The sequence below is a fragment of the Varroa destructor genome, unplaced genomic scaffold, assembly GCF_002443255.2.
Source record: "Varroa destructor unplaced genomic scaffold, Vdes_3.0 BEIS01000001.1, whole genome shotgun sequence".
NCBI classification, from domain to species: Eukaryota; Metazoa; Arthropoda; class Arachnida; order Mesostigmata; family Varroidae; genus Varroa; species Varroa destructor.
Window position 1 is genome coordinate 11,059,348 of NW_019211454.1, and position 14,606 is coordinate 11,073,953.

Sequence of the window (14,606 nt, forward strand, 5' to 3'; positions counted from 1 at the left end):
TATGGTCAAATAAAGATGGCCGCTCGCGCTTTTCGATGACCATACGTTCTTACCATATCACGAAACAAAGGCTCAGCGAGAAGGGCAAAGCGGAAGCAGACATGCTTACTTGCGGAGCCTAATGCTCGAACAGTTGTCGGAAACACCTCATCACAATAGATCGATACGATGGCAAGAATAGTTGATGCCACAAAGCGATCAGCCATTGCTAAACCTGCCCCATACCAGACATGATCACCTAACACGCAGAGCAGAGCAGAAGCACAGATCTGAAGTTTGAACAGCGGCAATCGTTAAGGATGGAACGACGCTGGATTTAAGTACGTTCCCAAATGTAATACAAGTTTCATTTAGTTTTTGTCTCTGTAATGTTTGAGATCTAAAAAACAGACTAGTTCACCACAGCCAGTACCACAAGGCACCGATCAAGTTAGCTGTGAAAGGGAAGCGTAGTTTCATACAAACGGCAAAAAGTCAAGGTATTCTTACCAATATATTGAGGCACGAGATAAGTGGCTGCATAAATACACGCCAACAGTAAGTAGCAGAATATCGCAGTCCACTTTCTGCTCCAGAACCGTAGCGCGTACATGGCGAACACTGCAGCAGTCACTTCCGTTACGCACCAGACGACATAGCCCCAAAACAGGTTATCACGAGGGTGCGCCATATAGCCATAGGGATCGGCGACTGTCTGCGTTGGAGACTTACCCAGGTACAACAGGTAGCCAAGAATAGCCCTGCAAGGCACAATGAAACTAAAGCGTTCATCATCGAATACTTAAGAACTAAGTTTTTTACAATCATGAAATTGTTAGTAAACTTCCATTAGCCTAATGCCAAGCTACGCAAACAATACGTACTTCGATTATGAACGTGCAGGACTTACATAATGATGAACGTGCAGATGGTATTGCAGCGAACACTGGGTTCGAACATACTGCGTTGTTTCATGCCACCACTATCTCGTCGGAAATCACCGATAGCGCCACCGTAAAGAGTCTCATGATCGAGGTAGCTCTGACGCAGGTGCATTGCATCCATCTCTGAGAACACCTTGCCATTGATACTGGCAATAGCAGTTATACACTTCTCCGCGCGCTCGTAACGGCCTGATGTCAGAAGCCATCGAGGACTTTCACGGAAGAATCTGCAACGATCCAGATATTGATTCAAAGTTATATTCATAATAATAATACGCATCAAATTGTTGATAAATGATAATCCTGCTGCTTCTGCTATAGATCGTATCATTTATACGAGTCAACTGTACTACCAGGAATGCAATTACTTCTGCTAGTACTACTCACGCAGCACTGTGTCAGAACAGGAACAGACGAAATTAATTAATACACATACGAATTATAGTTAGTAAGACCACGGCTGGACACGATATATTTATATGAATAGTATAAAATGATATACCTTTGTTGTTACAACAACAAAGAAAAAGCTAAAGAACCTAGAGATACTAACAGCAATAGAGGAAGGAGCACAACAGAAAAGGCGGTGATCGCCAGTTGAAGGTAACGCCAATTAGGTGAGAGCCACAGGGCGGACGCTGGCAGCGCCACGAGACCCAATGACCAACTCAGGAACATACCGGCTACAACCCAACAGCGCATGTGGGCAACCAAAGTCTCCAATTCTGCAAATGACCAATACATTGAAAATGCACAAACGATATGTATACATAAAATCAGAACTAACAACTAATGTAAGCCGCTTTCTCTGCAGCAGGACCACTTCATTCAAACTAAATAGATAAAATTGGGCAGTTCCCATGATAGCGCAGTGGGTAACGTCTTTGCTAAGCCGATTTAAACACAAGTGTTAAGCTATGTTCAAACTCGGTCGTAGGTACACTTTATTTCGTGCGGGGTGCTAGCCGTCTGAAGTAACGCGTAAGTTACCTCGAACGGCTGGATCTGAAATACTGTACGTAGCGGACGTACAACAAGAAAAACATTTGCTCAGTATATTAAAAACTCATTTAGAAGGTGTATGTTGATTAGAGTACATGAGTAACAATAACGAGAAAGCTTTTACTAACATCGCACACAGTGTGGTAATATAGGTGCCAAGATCTAGCAATGAGATTGTTTCAAAGATACACGTTTATCCTTGAAGTGACGGGCATGTACGAGTTAAGAGCTGTCTATATAAACTACCCTCATCAAGAAGTAGCAATGATAGGTTCAAGTAGGATACTCCTTTTTACGAGGGTGACACGTGCGGACTCCTTCTACATGTATGCTCGCTGTCCGTCTCGTAACACAATTTGGCCTGATCAGCCTACGCAGAAAGGTTTGCGATCAATGATTCAACTTCATAGAAACAATACAGCAGTGATATAGTCTAGGGTATTATAGATCTGACGGCTCTTTTCATCTAATAACATCATACATTCCGATACTCGGTCCATTGATTCTCGAGCGTTGCTTAAGAAATGCTCACCCGCAGATCAGCAATAGAGCAAAGGTGAAATGTTCCATTAGATATTGACCCGATGTAAAAGTAAATCAGTTAGCAAATTGCTCTAAGCTGATCCTCCTAGGCGTCAACAGTACGCCACTATTATTTGCTCCTTACTTTAATTACATCCATAACTGCAAACGTACGCTTGTTTTAAAAAGTCTGCGTGAAAAGTGGTGCTTTTTACGTTTATTTCACGTCTAAAAAAAATAACAGAGGGCAAAGAGGAGAAGTCTAGTGGCTGTAGCTAGAAAGGCAGGTGGAGACACAGAACGGCGGTAGAACTGCCATAACATTTATCGCCATTCCGCTAAAACCAGAATCATGAGACCTGGCCTTGTAGCTGATGCAGCAACTTTTTTCAACATATATCTATGTATATGTGGAAATCTGTGATCATATGAGTGTCTTGAGACAAAGATGAAGCGAATTTGACGTCGTAATAGCTGAAGTTAATTTATTTAAATGTTCGTCTCTCGAAGTAGAAAAAGCAACACTTTGCCATGCTATGGTAAACCAAACTAGACAGGATCGTTCCGTAATGATTTTTTACAGTAAATCGTTGGGCGTCTAGTGGAATTTTAACGCATGAGAAGCTGCTTGGCCGCAGTTAGTATCTGCTTTATATGTTGCACAATGATTTTCGATAGTCCATCTATTGTTGTGGGGTATCCATCATAAGTCGAAGAAAAAAAAAAAGAAGCTAGAGCGATTTGCTTAGCTGTTTCGAAAAAATTGCCTAATGTCACCCGTCTACTTACCGATGCTTTTGACTACCTAGAATTTTATCAAAAGTAAGATACCCATAAGTTAAGTTGAACTTCATTTTCTTTGCTTCTTCGTTATGAAATTCGTCGTCTATACAGTCAACATTGTATGATATTGGCATTATCTTTATGCGTTTAGCAGCGTCGTCACCATTAACACCGGTGCTATACTGACACCGCGTTCCAGGTGTGAAATAGCATTCCATAAGCGTGATTTCTGCAACCTTCAACTAGCCGCTATTGAATACTTTAGAATATCATTCAGTACTATTCAATTCTATAGCCAACAAAGTAACTGAGAAACCATCGTTAACATTAGCTTCGACTCTGTTGTTGCTGTTAAAGAAAAATAACCGCTATTCTAACCCGCATCATTCTTTCGTGTTTAATCTCCGCTTCTTGAGTCTTTATGTGTTACTTCAGACGACTGTATCCCAGTATAAAACGCAAAGTGTCTACCCACCGATTCGAACCTCGACCACTAGGTACTGTAAGTTTAGCAAGTAAACACGCTACTCCCAATTCGCTGTCGTGGGGGCTTTCCCAACTACTATTATTACAAAACCATTCCAACGTCGTGCGCTGTGGCTAATTGCCGTTTCTTTTCAATTGTATCGCAAACGCCCTCGATTAGCCCCATGCCTTAGTCAACTATGGCAGCGTCTTATCAGTCGGCCGTTGAAACGCTTGTTTTGAATTCTAGCCTGTCGACTATAGCGATTTTTTTGCGCGCAAATCAACAGTTTTTCTTTGTTGACTGGCCTTTTCATCGAAGACGATTCGGCGCCGCATATCGTCGTCGTCGCTGTTGAAACAGCAAAACAACAATCGAACTAACGTAACGCGATTAGTGTTAAAGGTTAACACGCATCGATCACATAACCGACGATTTTACCGTTTTTTTTTTTATTATTCATTGCTTTGCACTATCCCTTCTATGTAGTCGCACAGCAGTGAACTACTATCGGGTGCTATACGTGCCAAATTTACGCATTACACACTACTACCTCCTCACGATACCTGGGCAATTGCTAGGGCTCGTTAGAGTCAGTCATCCGTAGTCGACCGTTAAGCATTGGCCGTTCAATTTCGTACTTGCAAAAGCAGACCGGCTGCCTTAACATCATCGTGGGTTCGTCAAACGCATCCGCATAACCCGCGTTCATTCTGCCGTCTGCAGCAGTTGCAATGACAGCACCTTAAGATGCTTTGCATGTCGCGGGCTAAAATGCATCTCGTGATAATCTTGGTATGGAAGATATGATTGGGAGGCCTTGCGCGGACTTCGCTTCCCGAGCCGGAAACGGAGATCAGCCGAGCCGCACAGGCCATTGATTTACGATACTGTGTCATTTAGACACACAGACGTTTCCGAAACCGTTCACTATTGCCGTTGCAACCGCCACGCGGCGGCTGAGTATTCAATAAGCAAATATGTGCATGAGAAAGCGCGGTGCAAAAAACACTCTGCCGCCGTGTACACATCGCTGCCACAGTCAATAACAAATGACCCGATTTTGAAATTTGGCGGGAAAACTGAATGCAGACGCTGCTATGACCTTGACATCGACTAGGATAGCTGTCTCACTCGTTTAGTAGATGGATTTAGCATGCGTGATTTTGTAATACAACTGTCTTACCTGCGTTGATACTAAAGCACGTCAACGCAAAAAATATTGAAAAAATAAACCTCGTACAAATGATGGTTGCGGGAAGTGAGTGGAATCTTCCTTTGCTTAGTTCATGCTTTTCCGATATATAGTTGTTTTTTTTATCTTTGTCGTACTTAGGAGTTATTAATTATGTACAATTATAGATGAAAGGTGTAACTAGAAGACGTAACGAAACAGGTGCTTTGAAAAACTTGAGTGCCGGTAAAACTGCTCCGTTCATCTGGCCATTACCGTCACACTTGTGCCCGTGTGCATTGGACGAATCTTATTGCCATACGCATAGATCGTGTTTACCTTGTCACCTCCCCCGCTCTCCGCCTTTTTAAAATATTGCGCCAATCATTACGTACGCAGAATAAACGCGATGAGCATCCCTCCAAGACCGAACGACGATCCAGCTTTCGCAAGGGCGAAATATTCCCATGACGGAGCGAATGCAGCCGCCACCGACGCCCCGACGTGCAGGACGTTGGCCAACGCGATCGATGGAACTCGACCCCAGCGGTCGGCTAAAAGCGCCCAAAATAGAGCGCCACAAAGAAGACCAGCGAGATGTGCGCCCCGTGGGAACAACGACAGCCATGAATCGTCGCAGACTAACTCCCACTGAAACACACAAGTAAATCAGTTATCTTCTCCAATGTTTGTATACCACATCTTTCGTACCGGTGATAGTGGAGGGATGAAGTGTCCGGCCACTAAATTTAGGCATACGTGAGTTTGTCCAAGTTGGGAACTAGGCGCAGTAGTGCTGGGAACTAACCAAAAAAGATTTTTTCAGAGATACCATGTCAAGATGGATCGGTTTGTTTATCAAGCCAGTTTCTTTTGAAGAAGTGGACTTTGTCATTTAGTTCGAATCAGCGTCTTGAAAAGCGAAGCAGGGCTTACTAAGGTTCCAGTGTTAGTTGGTAAAGCCACCTAACCGGAAAAATTTGAATCAGGGATTTGAATATTGATTATCAATATCATTTTTCATTGCATAGTATATCAGGTGAATTACTCTAATTTCTTAAAAGAAACGTCCACATTTTCTCTTATTTCTTATCAGAAATGAAACAAAAAAAGCGAGTATAATGTATTGTATACTTTCGACGGCCTACCTCTTCAATCATAGTTCGCTTATGGACATCCTGTGGGAATACCCACTTTCGACAAGGTTTCGATGAGTTCGGATCAACTACGAGCACTTCAGTAGCATTACCGCCTGAACCAGATGACTCAAAACTGGGCAACAGCTCAGACCCGTTCCTAACATCGAAGTCTCTAGTGAAACACCTCTCGACCAGACGACGCTCATCGTCGCGTAACCGTATCGAGTCCAAAAGATCCGAGCGGGTCTGGACGCTGGTTATTGTCGAACCATTGCTGAAGCGTCAGAATAGAAAGAAAAGACAAAATCAGAATAGTTAATGCTTGTAGCTCTCAGAATATGTCTCAGATCATGCACGTAACACGCAGATCGCCCTATGAGTTGAATTTGGCGCTTATAAAAGCGTCAGAAGATTAGAAAGCGTTTTCCCTCCTGCAGAAAGTCTCGTGTCATACTCGCTTAGATTGGGAGCCTTGACTCTTAATCGTAACGGCCGCTTGTATAGAATCGTATTAACTACCTTTTCAAAAGAAAAACAAACTAAGCTTTGCATTGTGCATACAGCCTCAACCGTCGCTGCTTTTCTGCCTCACGCCCAATCCTGAGCAGCATCCTGAGTAGTGCAGCTAACATACCAACTGCTTCGGTAAACTTTGTCAGATAAGTAGGTCATACGCTATAATATTTAATAGGTTAGATATAAATTATATAAGCATGCACGATTATTGTCTAGGACAGAGTGGGCCCATTCTGGCAATGACTGATCATATCAAAATCGCCCGACAGTGACGGCACAGACGAGATGGTGAGAAGCAGAAACTCACAGTGGAACACATAACTGAAGCTCAGAAAAAAAAATACTCCCCGTGGCTATATAGCTCGTACACGCAATTTTTCGAGCGTCTATTTCCTAGTGACAGTAATAGTGATTCTAACGGAACGAGTTAATCGATCAGAAATCGAACGATTGCACACGATACGATTGAGTCGACATGTGAGACAAATTGCAATAACGAGCTTTTTACAGCTTCGCCAGTGGGGGGTGCTAAATGTAACTCGTAACCGGGCCTCTCGGTACCGCATCACGACATAAAATGATTACGGCCTGATGAGATATTCAGAAACGACTTTAATGAGCTAGTTTTAGTAAACTCTGATAATTGGCTCACAGGCTGATTTCTGGTGTCCAAGGAACTAAACGCAAACACCAACAACAGAAATTAACGATTCCCAACAACGAATCACTTAAGTAAACGTCTGTGCGTAAAGTTCGTTTGCCACCCACCTTACTTTTCTTCTAAACTAACAATCTCAACGTTATCGTCCCAAATATCCATCTGACTGATATCAACGAGCTGAACGTATGTAAGAATTATTATACATCGGTAAGGAGAAGGTTTTCTAGCACATCCAAATCCAGGCTCGAATCTGTTGTTAGACGCATTTTCGGTGACATTGGGCCAAAAAAAATGACTCCTTGCTTCTATGCGTTTAAACAGCTTAAATGTCCAGTAGCGAGCTGAACAATAGTACCAATTTTATCTTTCAACGAAAAAAAATTATCGATTTAATTGTTTGTCAATCGCTACCATACAAATAGCACAGGTGTTGTATGTAATACCTGTTCGCGATAACGTCCGGCTTCTTTCCAATAATCGTACTTATGTCTAACATATATATATATATATATATATATATATATATATATATATATATGGGAGTATAAATAGTACTGGGTTTCAGTTCACTACACGAACCACAAATAAAGGAACGGCCATTTTGTTTTTACCAGTTCCTCAGAATTATTCGAGCATGGCTCGTTCATCATCTTAGCTGTTATAGTACCTTGTTCAATTTTAAGTATAGTTATTTCTATACAGTCATGTGCTCGACGATAACAAGAACTTGTAATAACTATCGTTTTTTTCCGACAATTACAATGACTACGTGACGAGATGTTTGGTCCCATTGTTAGCTAATGATTAAGCCAATAAAATTCTTCATTATTACAGCTTATAGTGCTTTCGTTGATTTACAGCTTTAATTTTAATCTGCTGAATTTCAATCTCAAATTTGAATAAGATCCTCTTGAAATACCCCTTCATGCGGGAAACAAATTTTTACTAAAGGCGCGTCCTGGCCATCTATCAGGACCAAGTCTTTTAAGACCAAGACGTTAACTTCAACTCCTTGATCAGGCTCAAGTAGAAAAAGAAAAAGAACGTCCTTAATAAATTAAAAACGTTTCTCGTAACTATAAGATGCACGTTTTGTTTGTGTGTCCAGAATATTAATTAGTGTGTACCAAATACATTTGATAGCAATGATGAAGGCTAGTCTAAGCAAAACAAGATGACTGCGATTAGTGGGCACGGCCTTCTTCCGTCCAGCTGCCCTGATATTCCGCAACTGAACCCGGCCAGTACGCGTGTAACTGTGGTAAATAAGAACACTGCATACGTACGGTGGACGTTGACACTGGCGATGACTGTAAAATGTACGCACCCGAAGTAATCACACTGGTAGGCGATGTTTCGCGGGGCGAGGAAGTCTAATCCGACGGTGTCCTGAAAAGCTACGACTAATCCGAGTACGATAGTGTAGACGAGTATAAGGAAATGCCATTTACCGAATGTGCCTAACGACTCGACGGGATCCGGCCGCGGATTCAAGCCACGACCCCCCGCTCCTGCCACAGAGAAAAAGGGAAAATTAATGCTGGAATCTATTATTGTTTTACTGTGAATCTGGTTATTCGAAAACATAAGCGGTCGTTTTAGATAGATCATTTCTGTTCGATTGATAAAAACGACCAGATGTTTAAACGATTTTAGCATCATACATAACTATGCGTCTTTGAAAGCCGCCTACACTTTCATTGCTGATTGAAATTGTTCCGCACTTCTGCGTTGCAGCTCAAGAGTAAAATTGAAGCTGTTTTTGTTATGAATTCTATTATATATATGCAAAAGACAGTCATATCATGTTAACACTATTATTATTATTTTACAATTGTTTTTTCAGCAATCCTGATAATTAAAAAAATAATAATAAAATAACAAATAACGGATTCAATCTAACGTAATGATTAAATAAGAATGGATAAATCTAACGTTTTTCAATACTTTGCATTGTCGATAATAAATGTTTTCGAGCGATTGTATGTTGTTTCCTTAACTTTTTTGAAACTTAATTGAAGTAGGACAAAGGACGTCCTAGTTTACAATAATGAAAGTTTCATCATCCATTATTATTATTATTATTAAGGCTACCGCTGCAAAGAAGTTCTATTATTATTATTACCATTATGTTAATCATTATTTGTTTCGAAATGTTAGTATAATTACGGCGGTATATGCAGCACAGGGAAGGGTTGTAGAAGAAACCGTCGGCTGATTTCAAATAGTAGTGTTAAAATCAGAAATTAGATACTTATGGATCAACGACACGTTCTCAGCGCGTGGGGATGTGCGAGTGGGTAGATATCACGTTATTGCACGACTGCGGTGCGCTTTCCACGCAAATGAGGCAAAGCTGGATAGCAGCTACGACAAGGGGTCAAGGGGGCACATAGCGGCGAGTCATAATGATTTCATCCGCACGATACCGTCTTGGTACAGTCAATGATCGTGCCAAACAATTATTTCTAATTACAGGGTGCAACACGGACCGCTCTGTAACTTGCCAGAATCTAAGTATGAATTTGCTTCAGAAGAATTGTTTTAACTTCTGCTTGAGATTTATTTGTGTATGATAACAAAACGCACGACAGCTCAAGGCACGCAGACGTTCAGATGCAATTATTGTTCGCTATCCAATCGCAACAAATGCTCATCACAGCATACGATGTATTGAGAAATGACATTCTTGGGCCAGTCTAAATCACTCAAAGATCAATCAGATGTTACAGTCAATCGATATCAACGATCAGATGTTTATCAGTTGATGGCTAAAGACATATTCATAGTTACATGTACAGATAAAATACTCCAGTAACAATGCGAGAGCAGTACGTAGTTTTAACAATAGTAAACGAATGACGTAGGGGCTTAGCACCCCACGCACTGCACAGATGCAGATTCCTGGAGCAAATTCCCCTGCGAGCCCCCCGTTAAAGGGACTCGATTCAATTTAATTCGATCAGCCACGAGGCTGTTAATAGCAAACTACTAGCATCGCTTTCGTTGATGGTACTATGCAGTTTTTTTCTATCCGCAACAACTTGGAATTTTTACGTTTCATGTGTAAATCTCAACATTACGATAAATGTACCGTTTCTGACATAATTTTTCCTCCGAGGACTATAAAAATAAAGATCTGATCGTTTTCTCCTGTTTCAGGCCTAAGTCAGCTGCTTGTATCCTCTATCCCTTTATCGAAGATTAAAGCGACTGCCTAATTTGCTGAAGTTATTAGACAAACGCAAATATTTGTTGTATCAGTCTTGACGGAAATTAATCCGAATGCGTGTTGATGGAATAAAAATCTGACAAACAAGCGCGATGAGGCGAAGGTCGCCATCAGTCACAAAATCCCTAATTAACTACTTGTTTAATTGCTAGTAAGCAAGATATTGGATCATTAAAACCTACGCTGTATATCAATTGATTTTTTCGACGCAGTCGCTCTGGTTGTCGCAGACGCCGATGTAGGCTTTCGACAACTAACAGCTTCAAGGGATATTAAAGACCCCCGTCTATGTCGAACTGCCAGTTGTCGATATATTACATACATATACAACATAATCCATGCTACCTTTTTGTTTCTCTATTGAGGTAAACACATCGTTGACTACTAAAAAACTACCGCGTATGCCAGTTATAGAACAACTGCACGATGGATAAATATTTATTTCTAATATACTCATTATAAAGACAAGCGCTAGATAAGCGCAGTCCTATTCACTGGACGATTTTTTCTCCATTTACGTCCTTTTACTTTCTTTCTATAGGCAAATCATTGTACGAGGGAACCTCAACAATCACATCGCTTTCTTTTCCATTTTTTAATATATCATATTATATAAAATGCTATTGGCCAGCCGAGGCGTGTTAGAGCTGTCGAAGACTACAAGTTTTTGCTATAATAACGCCAATATCGACTGTTTCGTCTGGCTTGCGCGTTGCTACAGAAAAGGCGGGAAGCACCAGCATGATAGAATTTGAATGTGGAAATCCCGGGAATCTGCGTTGCTAAAGCTTTCGACAAGTTAAACGAGGTAGGGCCGTCTCGGAAATGAGATGTGATGTCTCTTATAACAGCCTGTGTGGAAGATAATCAGAACAAGATCTTAGACTTAAAAAGCATAAGAGATGGCTAGCATACGAATTGTATGTAAAAAAATCAGGCAAATCCGGATGTCGGATCTTCATCAAGTTAGATTATGAAGTTGAACCCTTTGTGTTTCAGTCCAGTCAATGTGGGAACCGATCAGGCTGCTCAAGTGGCAGATGATACTTATTTAACAACACCCAGATACATTTCTAATGTAGAACGCTTTTTACCTAGCGAAATACACAGATTCATTTTACAGTTATATGGTGTGACCAACGTGTTTCCAGCAGTATTGTACATCAAATCCATATGACGCTGTGAAATTTCGCCGCCTCAGGTGGGTATCGAATTTGTTTTGCTTTAATCTTTGCCTTTAATATAGTAAAACAGTACACGTTGTGTTTCTAATATATCTGTTTCAGTCATAATCGTAATCAGCAAAGTGAGGTAAGACGTTAAAAACGCCTACACGTCATGTTAGCTGAACTAAATCATTCTATAATCGTGTTAATGTCGTCATCTTTCAAGATGACATCAGCCGGCTTTAGCTGGCCGCCTACAAAGAGTTAGCTATTAGACTGAGGCATGATGACCATGGTGCTAGACATGTACATGATATCTATATGATTCTTTTTCTTTAATTTCGAATTATCTACATGCCCCGGGGATGCTGGTATCCATGGCACAGGTCATACTCGACTGTTAATTATGCATTCTGTTTTGATCGCAGCCTGCGTCAAGCAACGTTTATATGGACGTATCTGAAGTAGTTTAAGAACGTCCTGTCGTCCGTGGCGAGCATTAGACAGAGTGAAACGGTTAAGTCTGAATATCAACAAACACTCTACTACATCATTAAATAAGGAGCTATTATTGAAAGACAAAGGGCCAATTTATAGAACTTATCAAATCACTATGAAAGACGTATCGGATATACATAGCGCCACAGAAATAATTTTATATATAGATATAGTATTCAGGCTGAGTCACGTTACAATTTAGGAAGCGACCGAATTACGTTTGGCCTAAAGAACTGACCTAAACGCCAATGACATAATTAGTTACTAGTAGACTATTTCACCTGAGTTAACAATTAGACAATATTGGTTCGCCGCTCAAATAAAAGAAAAATAACCATATGTACCTCGTGCAGTACTCTAAAACGTTAACGATTAGGGTAACATAAAGCAATTATTTCATATAGCAAACTATTTACACGGTTTTGCTTTGAAGCATATATATATACAGATATATATGCGAGTATTGCATTGGTAAAATATAATTTTAGTTTGACCTATGTTAGTGCCGCGTAGTGTTTTTAGATATACGACAAAACACCAAAATGAATTTAATGGTAAAAGCAGGCCTAACAAGGCAAACAGGTTTTCACGTTTTTTTGGTACATCGGGACCTTCTCAGTATATACGGATTTAAATTTGCGCGCGCTTTGATCGAAAATTATTCGACGCTTCACAGGGCTCGAAGTGCCTTTTATATCTTTTTTTTTTTTTGAAAGCAATTCAATAGCCTATAGTAATCCTATAGAAAGTTGATGAAGTCAAATATCATATCGCCGTTGCATGAAAGATTATGGACTTCAGTGAATAGACATTATGTGTCGAACTATTATAAGCTCAATTGCGATTAGTTTAGAAAAGATTTCTTTACGATACCTTTGTTTTGTAAAGTATTCATCCTCGAATAGGGTCGCCGAATGAGCGAACGCCCGTACGAGTCGCTATAGATTGATCCTGAATCGATAGTGGAGGCAGTTCCAGTAGAATAGGACGGATCGAGCCTAAAGGACCACAGCGAAAAAATCACATATTATCAAACAGGACTGCTGTCAAGGACACATTATTGCTTAGCTTGCATTCCTTAGGGGGAGTGTTCCTTAAGACGAATCGCGAGAAACGTTTACACTTTCTCTACTGTAATCATTTTGAAAGACAACATGCACCGCAAAAAATGCCTTAAAATAATAAGATTAAGCTATTTCTAGCCGTTTTAAGCGCTTTTACAGAAGACATGCCTTTACATTTTTCTAAAAGTGGACTTCTTCTAGCCCCGATTGGAGTACATACGTCTACATTGAAAACGCAAGCAAACTAATGCATGCAGACAATTTTAGGTAAACTAAGTTACTTTTCAAAATAATCTAACCTAAAAAATCATTTTTGTTTTAAATATGCGAACAGCTGCTTCAGTGCCGGTGTGATTCCGTCAACGCAAAATGTCAGCAGCCTGAGGAAAGACCAAGACAAAGCAATAACTGAGCATCACAGTACTTTGTGTTACCTAGATAAGGTTATTATTTGTGCTGAAATGAAAAAAGTATCTATCTACGAAACAATTTGTTTTCCATTAAAGCTTGCCTATGAAAAAATGGTCCTATTTAGATTTAGCTACCACTTGTGCACTAGTAGGTTTCCAGGTACGCAACTACCATGCCGCCCTGACGACGATCAATGTTCATGAGCAATCAGTTTAGAGTCAGACTCTCTGTAGGCTACGAAGGCTGTGAACATGTGCTAGGCTCTACTCTATCATAGACCTCTGCCCCTAGAATTCCGATTTGTCCCATACATCACATTGTAGGGGTGGCCGCCCTCTTGGTCTGGCGTTGGTGGCCATGAAGGCGTCACAAATTTGTCCTCGAACCGCAACATTTTGCTGTCCACCAAATTGACGAACATTTCGGTGCTTCTGGTGACTCTTTTGCAACGGTTATCGCTTATGGCTTGCACTTATTTTTCAAATGTGGTATTAAACCAAAGGTGGCACGCACTCATCTAATGAAATTCTGTAATTTTCTATTATTCCTAGATATTAAATTGATACTGTCATTGGAACGTAGAACGCTCTAAGTTCGTCTTCGTTTGCCACGCCTGCACGGCGCTTTCGGACAGTCGTGGTGATCATTGTGGCTAACTCTCAAAAATATACGAAAACGATTCCCTTGGATACCCTTTATTCGGTAATGGGTTCTTCCTGTTTTTGTGTCCTTTACTGCAGTGAAGTATTGCAACATCAGAAGTACTTCACTCACAGCTAATGTTTCTTCGTAAACATCCTTTGCCTTGTTTTTCCCTCATCCATCTGAGATTCGGCTGAACCTAATCCTTCACTCTTTGTCTCGCGTAGCTAAGTGCGCGCGCCAAAGCAATGCAGCGGGAGAAAGTTTATCTTACACTGATCCGATAAGTTCGCTTCGACCGGCACGAAGATGAGCAGACATCTTTGGCGAGACAAAGCTAATTAGTCCGATACTTCTTTTGCAGAAGAGAACACTTATAACCTTGCACATCGTAACAAACTAATGCT

At 40.8% G+C, this 14,606-nt stretch overlaps 1 protein-coding gene across 6 annotated transcripts in view; it reads right to left on the reverse strand.

Annotated features, from left to right (window-relative positions):
- LOC111248674 (uncharacterized) overlaps positions 1 to 14,606 on the reverse strand; it is a 180,496-nt gene that overhangs the window by 101,983 nt on the left and 63,907 nt on the right. For 5 of the 6 annotated variants that reach the window (XM_086993464.1, XM_086993456.1, XM_086993471.1 and 2 more), the window contains exons 3-10: positions 12,956 to 13,080; positions 8,514 to 8,697; positions 6,019 to 6,283; positions 5,266 to 5,521; positions 1,477 to 1,648; positions 890 to 1,150; positions 490 to 740; positions 54 to 238 (exon numbers count right to left, since the gene is read on the reverse strand). In XM_086993464.1, the coding sequence (XP_086849590.1) occupies positions 54 to 238; positions 490 to 740; positions 890 to 1,150; positions 1,477 to 1,648; positions 5,266 to 5,521; positions 6,019 to 6,283; positions 8,514 to 8,697; positions 12,956 to 13,080 (1,699 nt within the window). Of the gene's footprint in view, positions 1 to 53; positions 239 to 489; positions 741 to 889; positions 1,151 to 1,476; positions 1,649 to 5,265; positions 5,522 to 6,018; positions 6,284 to 8,513; positions 8,698 to 12,955; positions 13,081 to 13,868; positions 13,994 to 14,606 lie in introns of those variants that run through there. The other variant, XM_022801437.2, reaches the window with a different exon arrangement.